The sequence below is a fragment of the Giraffa tippelskirchi genome, chromosome 3 (genome assembly GCF_054371585.1).
Source record: "Giraffa tippelskirchi isolate mGirTip1 chromosome 3, T2T-mGirTip1v1.2.pri, whole genome shotgun sequence".
NCBI lineage: Eukaryota > Metazoa > Chordata > Mammalia > Artiodactyla > Giraffidae > Giraffa > Giraffa tippelskirchi.
The window spans coordinates 8,062,852-8,090,255 of NC_137277.1; the positions used below are offsets into that span (position 1 = coordinate 8,062,852).

At 52.7% G+C, this 27,404-nt stretch overlaps 2 protein-coding genes, 2 long non-coding RNA genes and 2 other non-coding genes across 48 annotated transcripts in view; 4 read left to right on the forward strand and 2 right to left on the reverse strand.

Annotated features, from left to right (window-relative positions):
• LOC145540637 (testis-specific serine/proline-rich protein) overlaps positions 1-13,821 on the reverse strand; it is a 27,886-nt gene extending 14,065 nt beyond the window's left edge. For 6 of the 37 annotated variants that reach the window (XM_081575526.1, XM_081575529.1, XM_081575525.1 and 3 more), the window contains exons 1-3: positions 12,816-13,821; positions 10,474-10,573; positions 9,110-9,337 (exon numbers count right to left, since the gene is read on the reverse strand). In XM_081575526.1, the coding sequence (XP_081431652.1) occupies positions 12,900-13,763 (864 nt within the window). In that variant the 5' untranslated portion in view covers positions 13,764-13,821 and the 3' untranslated portion in view covers positions 9,110-9,337; positions 10,474-10,573; positions 12,816-12,899. Of the gene's footprint in view, positions 1-5,345; positions 5,573-8,551; positions 9,338-9,842; positions 9,885-10,473; positions 10,607-12,480; positions 12,528-12,811 lie in introns of those variants that run through there. The other 31 variants (XM_081575535.1, XM_081575537.1, XM_081575551.1 and 28 more) reach the window with 29 other exon arrangements.
• LOC145540641 (uncharacterized) lies at positions 3,303-7,842 on the forward strand. Its single transcript, XR_014078439.1, has 6 exons — positions 3,303-3,402; positions 3,937-4,018; positions 4,456-4,548; positions 6,103-6,199; positions 6,318-6,392; positions 7,341-7,842. It is a non-coding gene; the product is annotated as an uncharacterized LOC145540641 (long non-coding RNA).
• LOC145543973 (small nucleolar RNA R38) lies at positions 4,304-4,381 on the forward strand. The gene has a single exon (XR_014081202.1). It is a non-coding gene; the product is annotated as a small nucleolar RNA R38 (small nucleolar RNA).
• Positions 5,346-26,998, reverse strand: ST6GALNAC2 (ST6 N-acetylgalactosaminide alpha-2,6-sialyltransferase 2). 7 transcript variants are annotated; one of them, XR_014078438.1, is made up of 10 exons: positions 26,627-26,998; positions 22,712-22,775; positions 18,457-18,631; positions 17,687-17,855; positions 17,134-17,272; positions 14,648-14,751; positions 12,816-12,899; positions 10,474-10,573; positions 9,114-9,337; positions 5,346-5,572 (listed from the first exon to the last, which is right to left on the reverse strand). XR_014078438.1 is itself a non-coding variant. In XM_081575515.1 (10 exons), exons 1-9 carry the CDS (start codon positions 26,749-26,751, stop codon positions 9,858-9,860), a joined length of 987 nt encoding a protein of 328 aa, XP_081431641.1. In that variant the 5' UTR covers positions 26,752-26,998; the 3' UTR covers positions 8,552-9,337; positions 9,843-9,857. The 7 variants fall into 7 exon arrangements, 4 of the variants coding, with proteins under 4 accessions (XP_081431641.1, XP_081431638.1, XP_081431637.1 ...); XR_014078436.1 differs by lacking the exon at positions 5,346-5,572 and adding an exon at positions 8,552-8,986; XR_014078437.1 differs by lacking the exon at positions 5,346-5,572 and adding an exon at positions 8,552-8,986 and having other exon boundaries at positions 9,110-9,337.
• On the forward strand, positions 5,880-5,964 carry LOC145543974 (small nucleolar RNA R38). Its single transcript, XR_014081203.1, has one exon. It is a non-coding gene; the product is annotated as a small nucleolar RNA R38 (small nucleolar RNA).
• Positions 16,772-22,862, forward strand: LOC145540643 (uncharacterized). Its single transcript, XR_014078441.1, has 2 exons — positions 16,772-19,866; positions 22,694-22,862. It is a non-coding gene; the product is annotated as an uncharacterized LOC145540643 (long non-coding RNA).
• Positions 26,999-27,404: the final 406 nt, after the last annotated feature.

Genomic DNA, 27,404 nt, shown 5'->3' on the forward strand with positions numbered 1-27,404 from the left:
GATCATGGCATCTGGTCCCATCACTTCATGGCAAATATTTGGAGAAACAATGGACACAGTGATAGACTTTAGTTTTTGGGCTCCAAAATCACTGCAGATGGTGACTGCAGCCATGAAATTAAGAGACACTCGCTCCTTGGAAGAAAAGTTATGACCAATCTAGATAGCATATTAAAAAGCAGAGACATTACTTTGCCAACAAAGGTCCATCTAGTCAAAGCTATGGTTTTTTCAGGAGTCATGTATGGATGTGAGAGTTGGACTATAAAGAAAGCTAAGTGCCAAAAAATTGATGCTTTTGAACTGTGGTTTTGGAGAAGACTCTTGAAAGTCCCTTGAACTGCAAGGAGATTCAACCTGTCCATCCTAAAGGAAATCAGTCCTGACTATTCATTGGAAGGACTGATGCTGAAACTGAAACTCCAATGCTTTGGCCACCTGATGTGAAGAGTTGGCTCATTTGAAAAGACCCTGATGCTGGGAAAGATTGAAGGCGGGAGGAGAAGGGGATGACAGAGGATGAGATGGTTGGATGGCATCACCAACTTGATGGACATGAGTTTGAATAAGCTCCAGGAGTTGGTAATGGACAGGGAAGCCTGGTCTGCTGCAGTCCATGGGATCGCAGAGTCAGACACGACTGAGCAACTGAACTGAACTGAAATCCTTTCAGTGAATGGAACTCAGTGAGTTGACTGCCTGAGCACATCAGGTCAGCTGACCAGATTTCCCCTCTGCAATCAGAGCCAAGGTCCCTGCACAGCCCTGGGGACTCCTGCCCTGTAAAGCTTCTGATCTACTTCTGTCACTTATCTCTAGACTGTGTGACTCTCTCCATGTAACAAATATAGGTCTACACTGGCCTTGAATAATGTAAAATTCAAATGTCCTAGACCTCACCAGCAAAAGAAGTCACAACAACATTAGCATTTCCCTCTCAATAGCTCTGAGCCCTTGTCCCCTCATTCAGGAATGCTAGTGCATTTTTTAAGTGTTTCCCAGTTATTTCCGGATGGCCTATGCAGTGCACTTGACATGTGCTCAGGCACAAGGCCTCATTGCATTTTGCTCCAGTCACTTGGCCACAGCCCAGCAGCCTGTGACACCCCATCCGCCGTGAGCCTGCTGCTGTTTTACCAAGGGCCCTGTCAGGTGTGAAAGCTCCACTGTGTCCTCTGGCACAGTGGCCCTTCTCGAGCTGGAATGAACAGCCCTCACTGCACACTGGGTGGCAATTAGTCTGGGACCTAAGACAGCCCCCTGCCTGCAATGTAGGAGACCTGGATTTAATCCCTGGGTTAGGAAGATGCCCTGGAGAAGGTAGTGGCAACCCACTCCAGTATTCTTGCTTGGGAAATCCCATGGACAGAGGAACCTGGCAGGCTACAGTCCATGGGGTTGCAAAGAGTCGACATAACTGAGTGACTTAACACTTTCACTTTTCAAGACAGCCCCGCCAGAGCCCAGAGCCCTCAGTCTTTCACAGATCAGCTCCTGCAGCCTCTCATCCTCACTCTTCCTGCCAGAAAATGGCTGGAAACAGTGGAACAGGTGCCCATCATCCACACCCCACTTCCCAGTTTCATCCTTAACCGCCCATGGAAACACACAAAATCTGTTTTCTTTCCCCTCCCCCACAACCCAAAACCCTTCTATATAAGATCAATCTATACATATACTCACAGTGCAGTATAACTTCATTGTAAAAGTACAGACTCTACAGGCTAGGATCAAACCCCGATTCTACCAGTTACTAGTGTATGAACTGGGGCAAGTTATGTAACATTTCAATGTTCCTCTTTCCCCATCTGTAAAAACAGGAGTAGTGATAACGCACTTCATGGTGCAGTGGTGAGGATGAAACGAATTAATATCCATAAAGTACTCAAGGAGTGAATGTCTCACAGTAAGTGCTATAAAGCATTAGCTATCATTATTGTTTTGCCAGCAGATCACCTGCCTACACACAAGCAGCTTTTGGCAAATTCCACACTTACAGCCTGAAATAAATTTAGTCTGCAGAGAGAGACCTCATTCTTTCTTTTGGTATTGTACAAAATAGTTTGTCTTCAAGGGTAAAACAGAGAAACTTAGGGGCCAATTTCACACAATTGGAGCTATTGCTGACTTAATGATTGTATTTGTGGAGTACTTAGTACTTACTGTGAGCAGAGGCAGTGGAATACCAACTAGGTCTTTGAAGAATTTAAAAAGAAAAAACAAATTAGACTTCTGCCTTGAAGCGCTTACAATCAAATTAAAGAAGGCGAACATTAACAAATGTGGTAACTTGAAAATAAGTCCCGGAAACATATTACCACACACAGAACAATTTAATGCAGACTTAAATGCCACTGAGATCATTGCTAAAGGGCTGATGAGAATTGGGAAAGGGTGATGTAGAAAAGGTTTCGTGGTCTTGCAACTTTACTATTATTATTACTACTGGTCACAGGACACGCAGCACGTGAGATCTTAGTTCCCTGACCAAGGATCGAACCAGTGTTTCCTGCACTGGAAGCCCAGAGTCAATCACTGGATTGCCAGGGAAGTCCGCACATTTAATTTCCAAACAGGTACAAATTCTGGCTCCGACTCTAGTTGTTGTTTTGCCCTTTTACACTTTCAAAACTAAAGCCGGGGTGACTGTCTGAAAAATAGCCCTCTGGAGTAGCAGACGGTGTTACACTACTCTGTTCTTTTCATAAAGTATAATTATTTTTGCGTGGCGCCCCCGGGGTTCAGAGGAGTTTAGAGCCCGGCCCCGCCCGGCCCGACCCGACCCGTCGCTCTAGGGCGCCCTCTGCCGCCCGCGCCCCAACTAAGAGCAACAGAGCGGGACGTCGAACAACGAATTCCCTGGGAATCTCCTTTTCCTTCACTAATGCAACCACCCCCTCCATGACTCTCATAAAATCCGTCGAGCAATTAACTACGAAGTCCAGCGGGGCCCCAGTTCCCTCAGTCGTTCCTCTCGAAGTGCCCTCGAACTTTCTGCGGCCTCCACCACCCAGCCAGTCTCGGCCAGGGACAGCCTGTTCACTCAACAAATCGCGACTTTGTGACCGAAACGACCGTCGGTCTTCGTTTTCTAACAGCCAGGGTTTCTATACAGAGCAAGCCTCCCGCCCTGGGCTCTCTACTGTCCCCAGCGGCGGCCACCATCTTACCCGGGCTCCAGAGCTGCTGGCGCCCCTCAGCGGCCGTTGCTTACACTACATTTCCCAGCAGCCCTTTCTCAATAGCGCGAGAGTTCGGGCGAGACTTCCGTGAAGACTTGCGCGCAGGCGGAAGCCTTCCCCCTCTTCCGATGCGGGCTGCATGGCTGGAAGTCATGGCTTCCTCGCTGTGGTCCCAGCAAGGCCAGCAACCTCGGGCCTTTGGCGAGGGAAGGCCGTGGAGGTGGGTAAACAGCTTATTCCTTGATACGGCGCTAGCATACTTGGCCTCCCGCTGCTCGAGGGCGAAATAGTGACGCTAGGCCTGGTTCCCCTACCCCCTCACCCCCATAGATGGTTGGGAGGATTAACTGAGATACTCGATGAGAAAACGCTTTCCAAAGGGCGCGAGTTTTTGTTACTGAGGGGAGAGAGCCCAAGCCCACCTTTGCATCGGAGCGTCCCTCCTGGAGGAGAGCAGCTTTTCCATCCTGCGCAGCCCCCAGGCCTCACAGCCACCCAAGCGCCGAGTTTGCAGGCCCAACGGCCCTGCTGGTCCCCAGGTCCTCCCACGGGGCAAGCTCGCAATTAACATCCAGGGTATTAACGTCTAAATATTTGGCTTCCTGCTGGAGTGCCTTGAGGACAGCCCCAGTCAATTTTCATCTAATTCTATAGCTAATGGCGTGGCGTGGTAGACTTTGGAAGGTTGTAGTTTGTTTGGAAGGCTGTAGTTTTATAGCGACCGTTAACATGCTTATGTTTTTATTCCCCACAGGCCTCTCTTCGGCATCTGCAGAGACGTGAGAAGCAGACCTGCAGGTTGAAGCTTAGAAGTAACGATTGGAAGTCTGAAATAGGTAAGAATGCATGTAGGCAGGATCCTGGGTGGGCAACAGAAATGAGAAAGCCGAGATGGTGTTAAGGCCTGCCACACACCACAGCTCTGAATCCCGGCTGACTCAGGACCAGCTAGGGGTCCTACCCAGAATCCAGAAACGAGGATGGTCTCTGTGCTAGTGTAATTGGGGCCACTAGGTGTCGCTGTTTGAAACCAAAGTGGATGCCACTGCCTTCACGGGTAAAAGGGAGGCTTGAAATTTGAGCTTTCAAGTTCATTGAGATTTAGAATTGTTCCTTACTGGTTGAGCTGTGGATGATTTAAAGTTATCCCTGTCTGAAAAGACTTCTGTTGTGAGGAATTCTAACTTGCTGAGGCTCAGCGTTTTAAATACTGTTCTTGGGAATAAATATCCTGTTTGTTCCTGTTAATGTGTTATCCATATTTCTCTTTTAGATTAAAGATGTAGGCTGTGGGCTTTGAAAAAAAGTCACATGAAAACCATCATCCAGAGACGTAAGGATCCTTGTGATGAGATTTCTATAAATGGTAAGAGTTTCAACTTTTCACAGAATTACACAGATTATGGTTCCTTTAGGTGTTGGCTTGTTAGATTTCAGAGATGTGTGGGTCTTCCCACACATTAACAGGTATCTGAAAGATACTTGTGTAGACCTTCTTGAATAAGTTTTCCTTTTAGTGCCCAGATAAGTAGTATGAACTCTTTCCTAGACTCCTCGCCAAGCACCCTCACAGTGGTTGTTACAACACTGTATGAGGTAGATGTTTTCCTTTGTTGCTCCTGAGTAAGTAAACTGAATTAATGAGTTCACTTGCCCAGAGTTACACAACTAGGTTATTATTTTTTTTAAGAGCCATAAAAATATACCTATAAGTGATTTTGGAAGGGGGACATTATTATTAAGCTTCATTGAGATATAGTTGAACAACTGGTCATTGAGTTAGACTAGTGGTTCTCAGCTAGGGGTGGAGGGTGTTGCTGGGATCCAGGTGATGCCCCTGATTATCCTATAGTGCACATGACAGGGCCCCCACCACCCTGACAAAGAACTCCCCACCCAAAATGTAGAGTTGAAGTTGAAACCCAGTGTTAGACTGAGACTCCAGTCTCAGCCTATTACCAGGTAACCACACCAGAACCTTGTTTCTTCATTTCTAAAAGACAGGAGTGGTGCTTTTCAGGCCTGGCTCTGCACCTATAAAGTGTTCCTGGACCTCACCTCCAGCCATGCTAAGATGGGTGAGGTGGCTCTAGAGTGTGGCCCAAGAATCACGTGTGGCCATTTAAGAACAGATGTGGAGGAACAGTGAGATGATGTGATCTACTTTTAGCTCAGGGATTTTTATTACAGCAAGGTTATAGTACTGGCTATTTTTAAGTAGCTCTCGGGGCAGATCTGTAATCCCTGTCTTATTAAAGAACTGAAAGCCACATGGTCACTCTGCAGTATCGTTTTGCACACAGAGGTGAGCAAAGGAGAAGTGACCTCGTTTGGTGTTGATTCTTCTTGGCATCAGGCACCCTTTGTGCAGCTGGCCTTCAGTGGTCTGGCTGAAAGGAATAATCCACACTATTTTAGGCATTTTTACTGACAGTGCAAAGATGCTGAAATACATACTTGGCTACTCGACACTTTGTGCTCAGGGAGTTCCTGGCTTTAAAAGAACAGGAACAGGGACACTGGGTACAGCTAGGTACTAGATATAAAGTTTTTGCCCTTGAGGGAAAGCACATTCTAATAAAGTAGGTAAGATTGAATGAGTTCCCAGGAAAGGAAGTAAAGCGGAATTTGGTAAGGAAAACATAGTTTGCTTGTGCTGTGGATGTCAGTGCTGTGGACTGGCAGCTGGGTGGGGAGCTGAGTCCATGATGATGTGAAGTTATCCCTGTCTGAAGGCCCAAAAAAGGCCTTTGAGTGTGGAATCTGGATATCTGAGACTCAGTTTCCCAAGTTTGCTTTGGAGAAAATTGAGGCCTGGTTTATCTGGTTTGTTTAATGCCTGAATTAACAGTGAGCCATCTGAGAGATACTTGTGTAGACCTTCTTGAATAGGTTTTCCTTTGCAATTTCCCCTCGCCAGGTACAGCCTCAGTTTGAGGCCGAAAAGGATACTCCAGAAAAAGACACTGGCTGCAGTGCCGTGGCGGTTGCCCTGGACCGGACGCGGAATTTCTCGTGTGTGTAAAAGAGGAAACCTTTGAACAGGCCTGGGTGGATGTTCTTTTTGTTTCCCCTGGTCCTTGGGTTGTGCTGAGTGGCGAGGAGACGTTGACATAGGTCTGTTTTCTTTGCTAGGTGTCTGCAGCGTGTGAAACAGAACTGACCTGCTTTACCTAAAGCAAGTGAAACTGTTCCTCTCCTGTTTGTAATGTAAGCTTTCTGTTTCTATCTACGTGTCCCAAAGAATCCCCACAAGCCTGTGATGGTTAGTTATCCCTGTCTGAACATCTCGACTGAGGGAAAACAATCTGTTCTGAGGCTTAAGGGGCTGGCCCTGGGCTCTTAAAGGGAATTATAAGGGATCAGACGGAACGCGCTCCAAAGGGAGTTGTGCTTACGTACCCTGCCGAGACCCCAGTCCTGGTGCCCCATCCCGCTGCCACTTGAAAACCAGTAGTGGGCTGCCCTGTCACCCTTTGGCTTTGAGGGCACAGGCTATAAGAGGTGGCAGAAATGGGCAAGTGGCCCGGATTTGGCTTATGGTCTTATTGTGGAATGAAAGAGCGCTTGTCACATATTTCAAGAAAATGAATGCACTCTTTGAGACAGCCGGCAATGGAAGATGTATGCCGGCTGTGGCAGTGAGCACACTTCATGACTATCTGATCTCTCTCTCGCTTTTGTACTGTATCCTGACATTCAGGGAAAAAGGGGTACCATGGCACTAGCATGGTTTCCAGGTGCCTTGTGCACGCAGGGCACTCTCCTGGGGTTAGCCCAGCTCTTGTCTGAATGGCATGGCTGGCTTGTGAGCAAGAGAGTAGCAGAGTGGCACTTGGCTTTGTTCCCATTGGAATGCCACGCTTGAAGTGGGCACAGATTGCCTTTCTTTTTTGCTGAAGTTGGGAGATGTGTGCAGCTCTTCATATGTAAGGTCACATATTTGTTCAGTCACCAAGGAAGCTGTATTTGGGGTGGGATTTAAAGAACTAGAAAACTGATCCAAGCAGCCTACAGCCTAAAGCAAAACATAGTGAAAGGATGTGTTAGCAAGTGGGAAGGTCTACCTGCTGGGTTACAGTCTGCTTCTGAGTGGACTTGACTGTTCTGCAGGACCCAAGTGAACCTGGAGGGGTTTTTTGTGTTTTGTTTTTTAAGCTCCGCCGCATGTGAACCCTGGCCCTTGGCAGTGCGAGCGCCGTGTCCTAACCATGGGACTACCAGGGGATTCCCCAAACCTGTATGTTTGACTTCAGAGGGTGTCTGAATATAAATGCCCCCAGCACTTGGTGGGTGCTCTTTACTGGACCAGACTCTGTTCCCTCAAGATCACCGTCTCCTGGAAAGAGGCATTTGGGACCCACTAGCCTGCACTGAATCAATCTGGTTGTGCCTTGCTTAGAACGAGTTCCTTCAGGGTTGCCCTTTTTTCTTCTAAATTAAGGTATAACTAAGAACATTTGCAAAATACCACACACAGAGTTTAGGTGATCTTGGTGCAGTGGGGGGACTGCAGTGATTGTAAAATGAAACTCACATGTACACGCTCTGTTGAAGACGAAGTGGAAACAGGTGTTCAGCCTAAAAAAACATTTCTCAGTGGATTTCTACAGTGTGTCTTGGGTTTAACTTTAAAGCAAATTAAAACATTTAAAGTTGACTTAGTAGCATTTGTGGATTCCAGATTGAGACCCATTGTAAGAGCAATGATTTCTTCTGTGAATCAGCACATTCTTTTATAAATGAAAGTTTAAAGTTTCTCACTAAATCGATCTTATACAATTGCCTGGTTTTGCTAACTACAGATGTGATGGGAATAGGGGGAAAAAAATACAGGCGGAAAGGGGTCCAGGCATCAGGAAGCTATGCTTTCTCAAGTAGCTGCTATAGTAGTTAAATACTAAATGTCCTTTCTCTTAATCACCCGTCTAAAGCAGCAGTGTTGTATGGAGAGGAATCACCCTTTAGAACCAGGGGCCAGAGGCCAGGTTCTGGGTGGAAGGCTCTTGCCAGCCAGCCCTGGGGAGACCTCCCCAACCTGCTCCACTGCCTTGCGGGGTGTAGCGACACCAGATGGTCAAACCCAGGGTTTGTGTGCGGAGCTGTGTAGTGGTCATTCAGTTGATTTACACTTTGAAGCCTGTATAATCTAAAAGAAAGCTGCCTGTATCCAGTCAAATTATTGAAGCCTTGATGGTCAATGTCCAGGGATGAGGGTTTGTTACCCAGTAATGTCCTTTTGGTGATAAGGTGGTAATACATTTTCAGTGGGCCTTTAATCAGAGGCCAGAACGCCCCGGTGGTTCAGACTCTCCATGCTAAACGCCCTGTGTGATATACTACTTTCCTCAACACAAACACAGACACAGTGGTTATCCATCATTTATGCAATTAACTTGTTTCAAATCATTTGCTGCCTTTTGTGCTCCCACTTTATCAAGGGGCAGAAGTAAGTCAGTTCCCTTTCTCAGAAAAGCTGTTCTAACATGTCCTTGAGCTGAACTGCTTTGGAGTCTGAGGCCGGACATGCTAGTGGGAGGATTTGGGCTGAAAAGTGCATTTGTTTCTACTGCTGCTTGACCTTCGTTAATTGAGAGGCCCTGAGCCACTCCACTGACCTAGTCAGTCCATGCCACTGCTGGCTTGGAAATGCTCAGCTCTGAAGGATGCCTGCATGTTCATGCTGGTCACTCTCATCTTGAGAGTGTTCTCTTCAGTGTTAAAGATGAGCCCAGCAGAGCAGTCTTTTTCCTTGACCAAGGTTGGGTTGTCTGCCTGGGCCCAGAGGAGTCTCCTTGGATGAGCTAAGGACAAGGCAACGTGTCCCACAAAGAGGTCTTCAGTGACATTCACACGTCCACTCTGTCCTCTGTAGGGAAGGGGGTAGGTGGGTGTCAAGGACAGAACACACAAGTAGCTTTAGTTACCTACAATTGAGGGGCCAGGGCCACAGCTCTGCAGAAACAAAGGTCTTGGATGCTTTTGGGTCACCGCTGGTACAACCAAAGGATGCCAGCCTTGTGCAGGTCCCTCCAAAGGGTGGCTTCCAGGGACAGGTCGTGGTTTGCGTAGAATATCAGTGGCTTCTTCATTCGATCGAAATAGTGGTCAGAAAATTTCTGGTAGTTGCTTGTGATGAATCCATAGGCGCTAACCTGGACAAGGACAAGTTAGCATTTGAGTTAGCATTTGAGCTGCTGTGTGTAAAGGGCTTCCCTGGTGCTCAGACAGTAAAGAATGTGCCTGCAGTGCAGCCCCTAGAGGAGGGCATGGCAACCCACTCCAGTATTTCCTGGAAAATCCCCATGGACAGAGGTTCCTGATAGGCTACAGTCCATAGGGTTGCAAAGAGTCGGACACGACTGAGTGACTAAGCACAGTGTATAAAGTGACGGGAACTTTTGTGTGAAGGTGAGGATAAACAACTGTTCCCACCCCCATTTTCATACCCGCACTGTGCTCGTCACATTTTCTCACCCAACTCTAGATAATCGTAGATACTGTCTCCATTTTACAAATGGGGAAATGGGCTCAGAAAGATAACCAAAACGTGTGTCCCCAGTCACAAGCTAGTAAGTAGCTGGGTTGGGTTTTGAACTCCAGTCTGTGACGCCAAAGCCATGATTGTTACACTCAAGATGAAGGCAGAAAGCCCCTTACCTCCCGTTTCCTGTTCTAATGGTGACTGCAGACAGGAGAGTCCTGTTTGAAACATGAAAAAGGGGACCAGAGTCCAGTGGTGCTTGGCCTCCAGCTCCTGTGCTTGGGTCACCACTGCCTTTCCCTGAAAACTGCTTCTCAGTCTGTCTCTGCAGCTCATGTGGGTACCACCCCAGCAAGAATTGGCTCATGGAGTGATTTCAGAGACTCCACGTGTGGAAGGCTGCCCACCTCAGTTTGAGAGTGTCCTCCCAAAACAGATGGCTCTACCCACTTTGGTTGAGATTCTGCTTTCACAAGAGCAGTTGGGTCCTATGTCCCTTAAACACCATGTGCTGCGGCTGCCCCAGGGCAGAGGGTGAAAGGACAAGCAAGCCCAGGGGAAGGCAGCCCTAGGGAGGAAGGCAAGACTGGCCCTGAAGGCTGTCCACTAAGGGACCGAGAGGACTTCCTCCATCCCATTCCCTAGACTAGATGGCTCCTGCAGCTGGGGAGCCTTCCACGATGGGATGGAGGCCCAGAGTCCCAGGTCTGGGATAGCAGGCCTCATGTAGGGGGTCTCATGGATGGAATAAGGTTCCATTCACACCAGCTCTGCTGCTGTGGGCTCCTGAAAGAGCAGACCTCTTACCTGGTCACAGGTATGCAGAGCTGTCAGCAACATGAGGGCCCCAGTACTAGGCATATATAGGTCTCCAAATTTTGTGTTAATCAACTTTGATTTCAAAAACCTGGAAGCAAAAAGAAGCATCAAAACTCGAAGACTTCGGAGGACTTCCTTGGTGGTCCAGTGATAAAGAATCCGCCTGCCAATGCAGGGGACATGGGTTCAGTCCCTGGTTCAGGAAGATCCCACATGCTGAGGAGCAACTAAGCCCGTGTGCCTAGAGCCCACACTCTGGAGAGGCCACCAAAATGAGAAGCCTGCACCCCACAGCGAAGAGTAGACCTTGTTCGCCACAACTAGAGAAAGCCCATGCAGTAAAGAAAATCCAGTGTGGCCAAAAAAAAACAAACCAAAAACCCAAGACTTTTTGTCTTGCACATTAGCTTGAGGGTTGTGCCATTGCACCAACTCAGGCAGGTTGGAAAATGGCAAAAATTTCTGGCCCTTCTACCCTCACCCATCTCCCATTTGGAGAGAGATGAATTATACACAAAAAATCTTTGGTTGAAATAACACCTTAGGTAACAGAAGCAATGAGGAGGAGCAGGCCCTCTTGAAGAACCACCGGTGAGACCCTTACCTTTCTCCCACTTTCTAGAAGCCTGAATCCAGCCTAACTTGCTTTTCCTCTCTGCAACACCCTCCCGTACCACAGTGTCTAGGGCATAGGTGGCGTACTTACTTAACCTGACACCTAAATTTCTACCTCCAGACTGGCCAAGCAGGAGCCACACATGAGGACAGAGTACACGTAGGTCCTGTGACTGGGCTGCTAGTGCTACACATGTGTGCTTGCACACGTACATGCTTTCAGACACCCAGATGATCCAAAAGTGAGGCCACAATATGGTGACCATGAGCCTTGACCGTAGTGCTGGGTTCTCATCTAGACCTTGCCAGCCAGGCAAATCGCCTAGCCTCTCAGTCTGTTCTTCCTCTGTTGTGTGGTCTTCAGTTTGCCTCCCAGACCCTCCTGCCACCCTGGCCTGCTCTGGGTCTTGGGGTGCTAGCAGCACCGTCAGCACTTTGGGCCGGACAGTTGTGTGTTGCAGGGGCTGCCCTGTGCGTCGTAGGTGGTTCAGCAGCATCCCTGGCCTCTGCCCACTAGGGGCACTCAGGTCGCCTCAGTCCAGTTCAGTCGCTCAGTCGTGTCTGACTTTTTGAGACCCCATGAATCGCAGCACGCCAGGCCTCCCTGTCCATCACCAACTCCCGGAGTCTACCCAAACCCATGTCCATCGAGTCGGTGATGCCATCCAACCATCTCATCCTTTGTCATCCCCTTCTGCTCCCAATTCTTCCCAGCATCAGGGTCTTCCAAGGAGTCAACTCTTTGCATGAGGTGGCCAAAGTATTGGAGTTTCAGCCTCAACATCAGTCCTTCCAATGAACACCCAGGACTGATCTCCTTTAGGATGGACTAGTTGGATCTTCTTGCAGTCCAAGGGACTCTCAAGAGTCTTCTCCAACACCACAGTTCAAAAGCATCAATTCTTCCGTGCTCAGCTTTCTTTATAGTCCAGCTCTCACATCCATACATGACCACTGGAAAAACCATAGCCTTGACTAGACGGACCTTGGTTGGCAAAGTAATGTCTCTGCTTTTAAATATGCTATCTAGGTTGGTCATAACCTTCCTTCCAAGGAGTAACTAGTGACAACCAAAACTCTCCAGACTGGACGGTGGACCCAGCCTCCTGCTGAGAGCCACTGATGGGTGGGGGGTGGGGGGTGGGGTGGGAGTGGAGATCTGCAGGCAGGGGTTCCCCAGGCTCCTGCCAGGGTTGCCCTGTGTTTGGGCCTGAATGCTGGCTTCCACTAGTCCCCATGCAGCCCCACACTTATGGTCCCTCTATGCCCAGCCTAAGCGTTGGTGAACATTTCTGGTAAGTAAGCCTGTTGAGTTTCCTGTCTTATTTCCTGTCTGCCTTGACTAGTAGAACATCACCTCCATCAATGTATTTAATTAACCTGCTGGCTCAGGAAGACTCAGGTTCAATCTGGGTCCAGAAGATCACCTGGAGAAGGAAATGGTAACCAACTCCAGTATTCTTTTTGGGAGATGCCATGGACAGAGGCCTGGTGGGCTACCATCCATGGGGTCGCAAAGAGTGGGGTAGGACTGAGAGACTAAACAACAAGTAAATGAAGCAGTGTAAGTGCTGCGGGGGGGTGGGCTGGGTGGTCCTCGGCATGTGGCCCAGCTATGGGTTTCATCTTCGGGGGATAAAGCCAGTGCTGCCTGGTGGGTGTGGGGCGAATGGGGGCGGGGGGTGGCTCCCAGCACCACCCCTGCCCGCACCTACCTCTCTGTCAGGTAGCTGATGAAGTCTGGATGGAGCAGCTTGAATTTGCTGGCAGAGGAGTCCGGTCCAAAATAGGTCTGAGGCCTAGGACCCACGATAGAAGTGAACAGAGCGGCCCGTGCCGTCGTACGACGGGTTGTGGAGCGAGGAGAGGGGAAAGGCGCTGGGGCGGGGGCGGTGGGTGGACCGGTAGGGGCGGGGCTGGGAGTAGTAGCGGGAGAAGGGGGTGTAGAAGGTGGCGGGCAGTACCGTGGGGACCACGTGCGGCTTCCCGCCCACCAGGACCTCGGTGGGCGGGGAATAGGAGAGGGAGGAGGGGGGCGTGAACAGGGCGGGCGGAGACGGGTAGGAGCAGTTGACCCGGGGGAGGTGCGGAGGGGGCGGGAGGAGAGGGAGGTACAGGGAGTTGGGGGGCTTGCGCAGGCGGTCCCGGGCCGGGCAGGGGAAGAAACAGGGGAAGCACTGGTTCTGCGGGAGGAGCGAAGTAGGAGGCTGGAAGAAGGGGGTCTCTCTCATGTAGCGGGGCACGTAGGGGGCGATGTAGGACGGGATGCCCCGGATGGGCCCGAGCCCGATGTAGGAGGCCGAGGGCGCGGGGCTGTGAGCCGGGGACTTGGCGCCAGGCACGGGGGGAGTTTGGGAAGAGTTTCGGGAGAGGGATTTCAAGCCAGATTGAGAAGGAGATTTGGAGGCCGGTGGAGTGGCGTTTTGGGAAGACCCCCGAGGCTGGACATGAGGGCTGGGGGTCAGGGAGGAGGCCCGGGAAGAGGGCTGTGAGGCATTTGGGGTGGCAAGGTGAGAGGGGGCACGGGAAGACCCCCGGGTGGGGGACGGGGAAGGAGCTGAGCCGCCAGAGCTGGCGTAGGGCTGCTGGTTGGTGTGGTTGGATCTGGACTGGGAGGGGGACTGGGCAGGGGACGGATTAGGGGAATGGGAGGGGGAGCTCATTGGTGTTGGGGAGGCTTAATGTCCGCCCGATGTCTTTGAGCCAGCCCCCCCAACCCCCAGGAGCCAGTCCCGTCTGGGTCGCAAAGCCCACCCCCAGGAGCAGCTGCCAGGCGACTGTTGGGTCATCACCAGGTGGGGGCGGGGCACAGGGCGGGGCTGGTGGAGCCGGCCTGGCTCCCGAGGGCTTAAGCCCTAAGGACGCCTCAGAAAGTGCTCTTTGAGGGTGGGTGAGAGTCCCGGGGCCACCGAGACAGGAGGGCTGGTCCTTGGGGCCACAAGGGTGGTGCAGATTTGTGAGGAACCGACTCCGAGACAAGAAATTGTCTTCAGCACCCCAGGGAGAAGGTTGCAGATGAGGCTCAGACATGGTTCAAAAGAGCTGGACACGGGCCTGCTGCCCAGGAAGGTGGGGGAGGACAAACAGAGGGCCCTTTGTTCCCACTTCGCAGGACACTGGGCCCACGTCGCCTGCGCTCCCATTTCATGGGCAGTCTTGGGAGGGTGCCCGCCAAGGAGTGGCATGGTTCCTGGCCCCCACTCTTGGTCTCCAAACACAATGCGCTCAATGGGACAGCAGGGCCAGCTGCGGACAGGCCAGCTGGGTGGCTGGGCGGGTTATGGGGACCAAAGCTGAAGCTGAGGGGCCAGGCCTGCTGGCCCCATTCCAAAAGGAGCCCCTTGAACCTGAAGCCCACCTGGTCAGGAGGGTCCCTGGGGACCAGCAGCGTTACCTGGGCTCTCCCAAGGGAAGGAAAAAAAGAAGACCTTACTCTTCTAATGCTCTTGGATCCTTGGGGTCTCTCTGGCCGCCTTCAGCCACCTTTCCCATCTGACAGTGGACCCCAGAGCAGTACCATGCCTTTTTCCCCTGCTTGGCTGCTCACCTGTCTCCTTTATCAGTGCCCTCGGGGACAGGCACACCCAGGATGGCGGATCTCAGCATCACGTAGTCACGGATGTCCGAGGGGATGAAGATATAGTGCAGGTCCTGTCGGGGCAACAGAGAAGCAGCCCTGGTGGGGACAAGATCACAGGGACTTCCTGCTCCAAGTGGACTGCCCTCCGCCCAGTCCGGCCCCCTGCCCTGGCAGGAGCGTTTCCCTTCTGAGTCTTTAGTTTCCACTTTCAGGTGCTCTGAGGGTTTCAGCACTCAAACCTGTTGATACTCTTCCCTTCAGGGAGCCATGCTTAACTGCCATTCCCTTGAGTGTGGGCTGGACTGAGGGACTAAGAATTTTTCTAATGGATAAGAAAAAGTGGGAGTAAGGTAGCGTGTGTGACCCTCCCTTGGAGAGGGGGTCATAAAAGACTCTGGAGCTTCCTCGCTCCCTGGGATCACTCGCTCTGGGTCGAGTTAGCTACCTCATCAGGGAGGCAGTGTATTAGCCTGCAGAGGGGCCTGTGTGGTGAGGGCTGTGAGGGAGACATCTCCACCCTGGCCCCAGGTGGGCCTTCTGATGACCACGGCCCCTGTCAAGCCTGACTGTGACCAGTGGGAGACCCTGAGCCAAAAACACTCCGATGAGGGACTTCCCTGGTCCACTGGTTAAAACTCCACCTTCCAACGCAGGGGCGCGGGTTCAATCTCTCGTCAGAAAACTAGGGAGTCCCACATGCTGCTGGTGTGTGTGTGCTTAGTTGCTCAGTCGTGCCCAGCTCTTTGCAACCCCATTGGACTGTAGCCTGCCAGGCTCCTCTGGCCATGGGATTTCCCAGGCAAGAGTACTGGAGTGGGTTGCCATTTTCTTCTCCAGGGGATCTTCCCAACCCAGGGATTGAATCTGCATCTCCTGTGTCTCCTGAATTGCTAGTGGATTCTTTACCTGCTGAGTCATTTGGGAAGGGCTTCCCTGATGGCTCAGACAGTAAAGAATTGGCCTGCAATGAGGGAGACCCAGGTTGGACTCTGGGTTGGGACGATCCTTTGGAGAAGGGAAAGGCTACCCTCTGCAGTATAATTGCTTGGAGAATTCCAAGGACAGAGGAGCCTGGCAGGATACACTCCATGGGGTCGCAAAGAGTTGGACCACACGACTGAGCACCTAACACTTTCATGCTGCCAGAGGAGGCTAAAAAAAAAAAGAAGTGGACAAAATCACTCTACTGAGCTGCTCCCGAATTCCTGACCCATGAAAACTACAAGATAAGCAGTGTTTGTTGTTTACAGCTATGAGGTTTGGGGGTCATTTGTCATGCAGTTATGGAGAACTCATACAGGTTCTTCCCAGGTAGCACTAACGGTAAAGAATTCACCTGCCAAGAGATGCAAGTTTGATCCGTGGGTCGGGAAGATCCCTTGGAGGAGGGCATGGCAACCCACTCCAGTATTCTTGCCTGGAGAATCCCATGGACAGAGGAGCCTGGAGGGCTACAGTCCATAGGGTCACAGAGTTGGACATGACTGAATCGACTTAGCATACCGGTTCTGTGGCTACACCAGAAATGAAACTGTGCTGTCTTGTTTCATCATGAGCTAAAAGAGGCCTCGGAGCATGAATGCTGTGGCTAGGAGGCCCCTGACTTCCCTGGTCAGAGGAGGAAGCTGCTGGAAACTCAAACCCTATCGAGCACCACAGCACCCTTATCAGCACCCTTATCCTGGCACTGCCCCGCTGCATGTGGTAGCCAGCTTGCTCTAGAAGGGGAAAGAAAGTGAAAGTCTCTCAGTCATGTCCACCTCTTTGTGACCCCATAGACCATATGGTCCATGGAATTCTGAATTTTCTAGGCCAGAATACTGGAGTGGGTAGCCTTTCCTTTCTCCAGTGGATCCTCCTGACCCGGGAATCAAACTGGTGTCTCCTGCTTCACAGGTGGATTCTTTACCAACTGAGCTATCAGGGAAGCCCTCTAGAAGGGGAAGCATGGTGTTAGAGCAGTTGGGTGTGGTTGAAAGAAGACAGACTCAGGTTCCAGTTCTCAGGGGCTGCTGTGGTGAGTGTGTCTGGGGTGGGAATGGAGGAGACACTCAGTAAATACCCTCTGGCTGGCTGTGTGCTGCTGAGCTCTGGGTCTGGGGGGGTTTGGGGTTGAGTCCGGCTCCACTGCCGCTCTGCTGAACAAAGGGGCCCTGAGCCTTAGTGCCCTCACCAGTAAAAGGGGGCTGAGTGGGCTCTGTAAAGTGCGTGGCACTCCATAAGCCTTCAGTAAATATTAGTCATTCACGCTCCACTCCAGAGCTGTCCCGGTCCTGAGCCACCAGAAGCCATAGAGCACCCCACCACACAGGCCCTAGATCCTGGCACACAACCTGTCCATCCACTGGGCTGGGGCTGGGGAGCCCTGTGGCCCACCCCATGGTGGGATGGGGGGGCAGACAGGAAACAACGGTGCCGACTGTCAGGGACCACGGTGCCCATCAGGGCCTCACCTGTCCCTGTGGCACAGAAGTGAAGCCCACGTTCGAGTAGGAGATGAGGGAGTTCTTCATTGTGTTCACGGTGAAACCGTAGAAGGAGATCTTGGTGCCCACGTCATTCTCGAAGCCTTTGATCACCGCACCATTGAGTCTGGTCCAAACAGAGGCTCATCAGTCTGCTTGTGGCTACATGGTACTGCATGTTGACTTCCATCCCCAGGCTCCTGCCACTCCCTCTACCCACGCAGCCCCAGCGCCTGATCGCCAGCCCATCCTGACAACCAGGCACCTGATGGGACGCCCTGTGAAATGGGCGAAGCCAGCCCTGGTAGCGCCTTCCTCCCCGGTCCCATGGTTGACCACAGCCTCGCACGTCTTCAGGGTCTGTCTGCCTAACGCCCTTGTCCATGCCTGTCCACCCATCACAACTGCTGAGCTGCCTGAGGCCGCTGCTGCTCCATCAGCCCACGCCCTCACCTACGATGCTCCCCCCGGGGGGCTGGCTGGGGACCAGCTCTCCACTCAGCTTCTCTCCTGCTTCCTCCCTGGCCCCTGGCCCACATACCTGAACACATATTCGTGGGCATCAATGTTCTGACCCTGGCGGGAGCCATTCAAAATGCCTCCGTTACCCACCACGGCACACCGGATGCAGGCAGGAAGCAGCTCCCTGGGGACGGCGAACAGCCTGGTGCTCTCCGAGCCGTTCAGGAGGCTGAGGGTGGAGGCGATGGCTGTGGGACAAGTTGGGGCACCGTGAGGGGCACTAGGGTCCTCCCGAAACTCTTCCTGGCACCCTACACCTGCCTGAGGCCTGACACCAGCCCCCTCTCGAGAGGCACAGAGGGTGGAGGACAGTGAAACGTCCGTAGGAGCAGGACGCCTGAAAAGAGGGTGGTGGGTGGGAGGGTTGGCTGTGGCCCCAGTCATCTTGAGAGCTCATCCCAAGACTCTGCTTATTCCAAAAGGAAATTTGGGGCCTGCGGGGGTGGGGTGGAGGGGCCGACTTAAAGTGGAGCAAGTTCTGGGTGGTCTCTCCCAGCAGCAGCCATCAGTGGGCTGTTTGAGGGCTCACAACTGATATCCTTGGCCACCTTTGGACACTGGCCATCTTTCATGCCAGGGAGGCCCCAGGCAAGAGCCGCTGATGGCAGGGGTGGGGTGGGGCGGTAGCCAGGCCCCTCTCCTTGACCCTGCGGTGCTTGTAGAGGCAGGGAGTCGCACAGCAGTGGTGTCAAGCCTTGAAGCCTGCCTGGGAGGAAGCAGGGAGAGAGGGGCACTGTGGCCCAAAAGCAGGAGGAATGGACTAGTTGAGGCCAGAGGGCTGAAGGTTACCTTGGTGGGAGAGCCCCTGCCAGCCGTAGGGGGCTTTGTGCCGGCTCAGGCTGTCCCAGAGCTGCTGGGTGAAGAGGTCCCCCGACAGCAGCACTGGAGTGGAGAGGTTAAACAGATCCCGGAAGCGAGGGTTCCGCTGAACGGCGAGAGAAAGTGGGTGTCGACAGAGCAGGTTCTGTGGGTGACAAGATAAGAGGGCTGTTTCTTTTTTTAATTTACTTATTTATTTGGCTGCGTTGGGTCTTGGGTGCATCATGTAGGATCTTCGTGGTCAGGTCTCTCTAGGTGTGGCACGCAAGCGCTCCAGTTGCGCCATGGGCCTAGCTTCCCTGAGGTATGTGGGATCCCACGTCCCCAACCAGGGATGGAACCCACACGCCCTGCACTGCGAGGAGGATTCTTAACCACGGACCCCCAGTGTTAGTTGCTCAGTTATGTCCGACTCTTTGTGACCCCATGGACTGTAGTCCGCCAGGCTCCTCTGCCCATGGGATTCTCCAGGCAAGAATACTGGAGTGGGTTGCCATTTCCTTCTCCTGGGTGGGATCTAACCCCCACCCAGCGATCAAACCCACCGGGGAAGCCCAAGGACCCCCAGGGAAGTCCCCGAGGGGTGTTTCTGGAAGGTGGGGTGGGTGGGAGCCTTCCAGGGAGCCCACACACCCCACAAGAGGGCTGGAAGGGAAGCGCTGCCCTTCCCGCTCCAGACTTGGGCCACCCCCTAGATGTGCCAGCCAAGCTGGCCTGAAGCGCAGCGGCCCAGTGGGGGTCAGAGAGCTTTCTGGATTTACCCTGCCCAGCCCTTCTCCCTGGATGCCACGTCTCTGGGGCCTGACGGCTCTGGCCTACTATTTCACCTCACACTTGGGGGGAACTTGAGGGCACTTTCCCACAAACGGTAAGACCTGCCCGCCCTGTGTTGGAGGAGGTCCACCCCAGGCCTTGGAATCCATCAGCCTGGGTCCAAACCCTAGCCCTGGCCGTGCGTGCTGCAGTAGGGTTCACATGGCAAGGGCTGCTGGGAAGCTTTGTGATGTCTTTGACCAGCCGGTGCCTATCTTGAGTTGAACAGTGTCCCCTCTCCCAATTCATGTCTGCCCCAAACCTCAGAATGCGACCTTATTTGGAAAGAGGGTCTTTGCAGATGTAATTAGTAAGGTGAGGTTATACCGTAAGGTGGCTCAGCGGTAAAGGGTCCGCCTGCAATGCAAGAAGGTGAAGGAGACGCGGGCTCGATCCTTGCGTTAGGAGGATCCCCTGGAGGAGGGCTAGGCAACCCACTCCAGCCTGGAGAATCCCATGAACAGAGGAGCCTGGTTGGCTACCGTCCATAGGGTCACAAAGAGCCAGACACGACTGAAGTGACTGCGCACACACACATAAATGGAGTATAACCTAGAACGTACTAAGGTGGGCCCTAAATCCAATGACTGGTATCCTTATAAGAAGGCATGTGCTAGGCTTCCCATGGTGGCTCAGGGGTAAAGAATCCACCTGCCAGTGCAGGAGACTGATCCAGGAAGATCCCACATGCTGTGGAGTAATGAAGCCTGTGCGCCACTATTGAGCCTGTGCCCTAGAGCCTGCAACTATGGAGCCCACGGGCCACAACAGCTGAAGTGTGTACGCCCTAGAGCCTGTGCTCTGCCTCAAAACAAGCCACCGCAATGAGAAGCCCGTGCACCGCAGCTATAGAGTAGTCCCCGCTCACCACCACTAGAGGAAGGCCCATGCAGCAACGAAGACCCCACACGGCCAAAAATAAATAAACTCATACAAATAAAATCATACAAAGAAGGCACGTGCTGATGGCGGGGGTGGGGGGTGGGGGCAGAGAGTGAGTGATGCAGCTCCAAGCCAGGGGACACCTGGAGCCCCCAGAAGCTGGAAGAGGCCAGGAGAGATTCTTCCCTAGAGCCTTCAGAGGGCGGCTGGCCCTGCTGACACCTGACTTCAGACTTCTGGCCTCTAGAACAGTGAGAGACTCCATTTCTCTTGTTTCAGTGATGCATAAAATGAAGATAGAAGCAGTTTTACACACATTCACTGGTTAGGAAACATCTAGAAAAGTGAAAATGTTAGTCGCTCAGTCGTGTCCGACTCTGTGCAACCCCGTGGACTACAGCCCGCCAGGCTGTGCTGTCCATGGGATTCTTCTGGCAAGAACACTGGAGTGGGTAGCCATTCCCTTCTCCAAGGGATCTTCCTGACCCAGGGATCAAACCCTGGTCTCCTGCATTGCCATCAGATTCTTTACCGTCTGAGTCACCAGGGAAGTCCAAGAAATATATAAGTACTTCTCAAAATATGGCACTTGACCTTGGAAAAGACCTGACATTTACTTGGGGATGTGGACTTCGGAAGGGTGGCAGTTTGGGAGTTATCTCAAAGTGGTGGGAAGCTGGTTATAAAACACGCGATGAAGTAGATGGCTGTCTGAAGTGTGCACGTGCATGCCTTTTGTGTATTCCCACATGATTCCCTTTGGTGGAGTATGGTTTTCTGCATTTACCAGTGTTCTGACTGACAACATCACTGATAAACACACAGGAAATTTGGGTTCTGCTCAACTTGTTTTACTCCCACAGCAATCTTTATGGACCAAATTCATGCTTTAAAAGCAAGCATTAAGCTGAACTGACTGCATCAGTTTCACTACTCTTCAGTTCATCGTAGGGATGTTTTCCAGGGCCTCCTTTACAAGTCTCCAAGAGAAAAATCTTCAGGTCTCCATATCCAGAAAGGCTGCACTTCGCTTGGGCAGCTGGCTTGCTTTTATCTCATGGACAGGGTGTCAAGCTTTCCTTCTTTGTTGTCATCACAGAGAAGCTCAGAGCCCATCTCTGACACCCTCTGGCATATTTTTCATGTACTTATCTGACATTGTCTAACTTTCTTACCTTTATTTTTCCTTTACCTACTTCTTCATTTTATCCTTTTTTTTTCCCCCACGTCATATATATCCAAAAGACCAAAGCTCAAATCTTTTTGTTTTTAAACCAGGTGAGGAAATATGTCAATTAGCATCAAGTAGCTCAAGGTGAAAAGGACTTGAGGAAAAGTAAAAGATGACCTGGCCAAGTGCTTTAAGACGCTTGAGGCCTTTCTTCAGCCAGCCGGCCAAGTGTCCACCTGACCTCTGTTCTTGGGGCGGGGATGGGGGGGTGGGGTCTCTATCACCTGCCCTCGGCAGCTCGCTCTGCCGCTGACAGCTATGCAGTCACTCAGTCTTGCATATGGTGAGATCTTGCCCCCATGAGACCTCAGTTAACAAGTTCCATTGTCTTGGGCATGAAAAACAATTCTTAAACCAGGATCAGGACAGAACTACACAGTCATCATCCCGCTCGACTGCAACCTGCAGAGAGGGTGAGGGCACCTTGTTCGGGAGTTCAGAGCCAGCCTGGGGGTCCAACGAGAGGCTTGAATCCCTGTGCCACCTCTTCTCCACGGGTAACCTGAGCAGGGTATCTCTGTACCTCATTTTACTGTAAAAGCTGCCTCCCAACCTTGCCAACAGGTGTAAGTGAGAGAATGCTGGTAAAATGCTTGAGATGGCCTGTCGGGCCACGGTCAGCGTGCTCTGTTACAGAGCAGGGCCCGAGAAGTTCCCCAGGCTTGGTGTTTACTTCCTGGTAAACAGTTTAAAGGGCTTCTCAGGTGGTGCTAGTGGTAAAGAACCCTCCTGCCAATGCAGGAGATGTAAGAGATGCAGGTTTGATCCCTAGGTTTGGAAGATCCCCTGGAGAAGGGCATGGCAACCCACTCCAGTATTCTTGCCTGGAGAATCCCATGGACAGAGACCTACAGTCCATGGGGTCGCAAAGAGTTTGACATGACTGAAGCGACTTAGTATGCATGCACGCAAACAGTTTAAATGTGAGTTTTACAGTAAAAAGACACGCTGAAAAAAAAAAAAAGACACATTGAGGAGTAGAATGTAAAAGAGAACTTTTAAAGATAAATCAAGATTTCCAAGAACTTTTCTGCTGGCTATACCCCAGTAAAGATGGAGCCATGTTTCTCTGCTGTTACGGTGCAGGGACCTCAGTGGTCACGTCTGAAGAGCGCTCACTGGCTGGCCCCTCAGTCCTGTGTTCCATTCTCCGGGTGGGGAGGGGGGCGTGGGGGGTGGGGGGGAGAGGACGGAGGGGGCGGTTTCCAGAGGGCTCCCGCCCAGCAGGCTCACAAGAACGTTCTCATTCCCATTTTTTTTTCCCCTCCTATGCCGCCATAGGGTAGCCCGCCACTGTACCTTTCTGGTCCTAGAATTCGATGCCTTGGGTCCAAAGAAAGCTCGAGATGATGACGTGGTGTTCCTGGGGGAGAAGGTGGAAGTAAAGCTGGGGTCTGACCCGCCCCCGGAGCATGCTCGTCTGGGTCTGGTAACTCTGGAGGTTGACCATCCATCAGAGTCTGATTTTTTATTTTTTCCCCTATGCTCTGATTCTTACTCATCTCTTTCTCTTTGGGCACAAAATATTATCACCTTATTATGTTCTGCCTCGCCCCTTGGCAAGTGGCTGAAATGTGGAATGTATGGGAACAGTGAGATGGTGGTTAAGAGATGAAAATATAAAATAGGAAAGACTGCCAGTGCCCTAGGCTCGTGACCATCTGAGCAGTCTCCCTGTTAAGGCCCCAGAAACAGGTGTTAGATCCCAGGTGTCCTGGGCCCCCTTCACCTGGCAAAAGGGGTGGGGCTTAAGCCTGACTCCATGGGTTTGGGTTCCAGGATCTCTGGAAGCCACTGAACTTGTTAGCAGCTCAGCGTCTGTGTCTGTTCAGCAGGGGTGATCATGCAGGTACGAAGATGGTCCGATTGGGACAGGCTGGGGCCTGGGACCCTCTGCTGCAGTGCTTGCACTTGGACAAACATCTCCTCGAGCAACAAAATGCAAACTAAACTGCAAGGGCCTAAAAGCAGCTGAGTACATGCGGCAGTTGGGGCAAATTATGAACAAAGAGAATCAGAAAGACCAAAATCCAAGCAGAAGCAGGTATGCACATGTACCCTGCACACGGCACCACTAAGGGGGTGGGCAGGCCACCTAAGCCACCTCTCTGGCCCGGCCCCCTGGACCCATCCCTACTGTCACCCTGTAGAAGGAACCAACTCACTGAGCCCCCCCACCCCCACCCCCAGGGAGCAAGCAAGAGAACCTGGTATTGGTTTTGCTTCCTATTGCTGCAGCAGGGGACCCAGTAAAGCCCTGCCTGCATTGTTGTTGGGAGCCTTCAAACAGAGTCTGTTATCTTATGTAAGAAGTCTCTTCTAAATATTAGCTATTGTTACCTAAAGCACACAGGGAAGGGACCCTGTGACAGCCTCGACAACACTGACCCTTCTGGAGGGAGGTAAGGGTCTAGGTTACTGCCCCACCCCCACCTTCCAGGTGTTAGGTGGTCCCTGCACCAGTGTGTGTGTGTGTGCTTAGTTGTGTCTGACTCTTTGCAACCCTATGGACTGTATGTAGCATGTCAGGCTCCTCTGTCCATGGGATTTTCCAGGCAAGAATACTGGAGTGGGTTGCCATTTCCTTCTCCAGGGGATCTTCCCAACTCAGGAATTGAATCCACAGCTCCTGCATTAACAGGAGCATTCTTTACCATTGACCACCTGGTCAGAGGGCAAACAGGAAGGAACAGGAGCCCCTATCCATTCAAGAGGGTGGTCAGGCTACTCCCAGACTCCTCCCGCCTCCCCGGCAACCCCAGGGGAGCAGGTGGGGAGGATTTGAGATCAGCAGTTTCGAAGGAAACAAAGGCTTCCAGTGACTTGCTTCTAGGTGCCAAGACTGTTTGAGCCACAAGGACGCCTGGACCCACCTGCCTTCAGGGTTGTGAAAGACTCTGGAAGAGCAGGCCAGAAAAAGCAGGGCAATCTTTTCCTCCACTCAACCCAGATCGGCCAACCATGAGACCCTGTAGCTCCTCTCTGAGGAGGAACTGGGACCGTGGTGCTCAGCCCAGATGGCCTTCAGGAACCCCCAGGGAACTTTTGAAAAACACCAGAATTCTGATCAGATGGTTCTGGGTCTCTGGTGATTCAACCCCCATCCCCCCACTGTCATCCCCTCCCAGTGATTCTAACCATGCAGCCAGGCTTGGAACCTGACAGAGGAACTGTTGAATGGGCGGAATAGAGACAGGAGGGAGCCCTGGAATCACTCGAGTCTCAGGAAGGCCACCTCCTCTCCAGAGCACCCCTTCTGCTCAAGAGACTCCCTGACCACCCCCCACCCCAGAATCCAAAGGCTTTAGACACCACGCTGGGAATAAGGCTTCTCCAGTGGCTCAGCGGTAAAGAATCCGCCTACAATGCAGGAGACAACGGGTTTGGTCAGGAAGGTCCCCTGGAGGAGGAAATGGCAACCCACTCTAAAACAGGTCTAGAAATCCCCAGCCCCAGAACTACTGATTGGACCAGTTCCACTCTCTAACCTGCAAGGAGAGCCTCATCTCCCATCTCCGGTGTGGTAGGCCTGGTCCCAGCACTCGGCTTCCCCTGGACTCCCCACTGTAGCCCCGGAGGGCTGCTTTCAATCCCCAGGTGAGGGGGTCACCTGAGCCTGCTCGCCCTGCTCAGATTTCCATCCCACCTGCCCCCTGCTTGTCCACCTCCTAATAAGGCTGAGTCTGGACCTGGCCACTGGGGTTTAGCTAAAATGCAAACATCACCAAAACATCAAGGATATGGACAGGTCGTACTAGATTTTTAAAACATGAAAGATCTTTTTAAAAAGCTTTGTTGAGGTATAATGGATGTTCAGTCAACCTCATATTTATAGTGGTGTTAGTTACTTTCGAAGGATGTTCAAATAAATGTTTCAAAACATCTTTACAGAAAACGGATATGGATCTCCTTTCTTAATACCCTCAGTCCTTTTCAGTCCTTCTCCTTATGCAATGTCTGACTCCAAGGAGGCAAAGTTAACTTTAGGTATTGCCAGCTAGAGCACCTTTGGTTCTAAAGGGAGGGGACGCATAATCAACGGCAAGCGTGTTTCATATTGTTCGCAACGCTGGGTGCCCTCTGACTTTATTTCCTGAATGTTTTTGGTTTTGTGTTTTAGTCGCTAAGTCCTGTCTGAGTGGCTGACTCTTTTGCGACTCCATGGACTATAGCCCACCAGGCTCCTCTGTTCATGGTATTTCCCAGGCAAGGATAGTGGAGTGGGTTGCCATTTCCTTCTCCAGGGGATCTTCCTGACCCAGAGATTGAACCTGGGTCTCCTGCTTGGCAGGCAGATTCTTTACCTCTGAGCCACCTGGAGAGCCCCATTCCTGAGAGCAGACACTAATTCTGACTTCATTCTCTTTAGTGAGGACTGTGTGGGTGGAAAAGCACTGGGAAGGGAAAGCCAGGGCCCAGAGGCCTCTGCACCAGGCTGTAGGTACTCATGGGGCCTCACAAATCCAGACGCTGGGCACAGCTCGATCCACCTTCCAGAAGTAAAGCTAAATCCCTTTTAAGGTTTCTTCAGTAACTGGAACCGTGACCTACCAAAGGCAGGCTCTCAGGTTTCTCCTCCTGGGGCACAAATGGAAGGAAGGTGTCCAGGGTCAGCCAGAGGGAGCGGAGCGCAGCAGCAGCAGCTCAGGGAGGGAAACTTGGATGGAGCCCAAGGTGGGCCCCTGTCCACCTCTTCACCGGATCGCGCCCAGACGGGGCTTATCGAAATAAACAACGGAACAGAGCGGGAGGAGAGAAGCGAGCCGGGCGCGGGGAGGGCGGGGACCACAGCGAGCCGGAGAGGCGCGACCTGCCGCCGCTGGGCTGAGGAGCCGCGCGCAACGCTGGACCTGGGAGACTTGGGTCCCTGCCCCCAAAGTAGAATCTGAGAAATGTGACGTTAGCGAGAGACAGTTCGTGGAAAGCCGGGACTGATTTTATCTGATTCCGATGTCCCAGCCAAAGTTGGACAAATGAAGGGGTTTCTAATCAGGGCCGGAGGGAAGTCAGCAGAAAGCTGTCGGGAGTGGCTCTCCGGTGCGCAAGGGGCGAAGCGCCTCTTGGATCCGGCAGCAGCTGTGGGACCCCCGGCAGTACGAGTGTGACGCCGGGGTGGAGGCTCTGGGTACAAAGGGCCGCAGCCGAGTCCCCGCGGCAAGCCTCCCCAGAGGGCGGCCCATTCCCGGGCTGGGCGCCCCGCGCGGCAGCTCCTACCTGGCTCCGGTGCGGGGCCCCGGGTGCAACTCCACCACCGAGGAGTACAGGGCGACCAGAATCCCGGAGCAGACAGCCGCGAGCAGGAGCAGCGGCCAGAAGAGCCGGCCGCGCGGGAGCCCCATGCAGCCTCGGCCCGAGGGCGTCCCGTCGGCAGCCGTCCCGGGCAGAGAGGAGAGGCCCGGGTGGGCCGGGCTGGACTCCCGGAGTCGGCTGTCCGGCCCCGCCCGGCCCCGCCTCTCCCGCTCCCCCGACTCCCGGCCTCCGGACGCCGCCGCACCCTTGGGGGCTGCGCGGCGCGTCCCGGAGGCGAGAGTGTCGCGCCGGCACCCGGAGCTGCCCGCGCCTCTCAGGCGCTACCCTCTGTCCTCCGGACTTGGACGGCCCAGCCCAGAGACGCCGCGAGCCGGTGTTGGGCAGGGCGCTTCCCGGTACCGTCAAGGGCGGGCGCGCGTGCGGTCCGGGAGCTCCGTGGGGCCGCGGGGCGCGGGGAGACGCCGCCACCTGCCGCCTGGGCCGCGCACTGCGCCCTCAGTTGGAGGGGATGAGGCAGGGGGCCTGCCAGGAATGGGAAGGGCGGGAGAGCTGAGGTTGTCCGTCTCCCTCATTTGGTGACTGGCCAGAGCCCTCAGTCACACTGCATCCCTGTTACAAACCCGGGGCAACCTGGAGATCTCAGCAACCCAGAGACACCTGAAAGGTGTAGCAGGCTCAGGTGTCACCAGGAAGGCCTGGGGAAGCCCGGGCACCCATACCCTGGAAGCAGAGCCTTTCCAGG

Coding starts and splice junctions, on each gene's coding strand:
- ST6GALNAC2 (XM_081575511.1), bottom strand. CDS start 26,751: ATGGGGCTCCCGCGCGGCCGGCTCTTCTGGCCGCTGCTCCTGCTCGCG. Junction 17,273..17,686: donor GCCCACGAATATGTGTTCAG/GTATGTGGGCCA, acceptor TGTTTGGACCAG/ACTCAATGGTGCGGTGATCA. Junction 14,752..17,133: donor CTTCTGTGCCACAGGGACAG/GTGAGGCCCTGA, acceptor TTGCCCCGACAG/GACCTGCACTATATCTTCAT.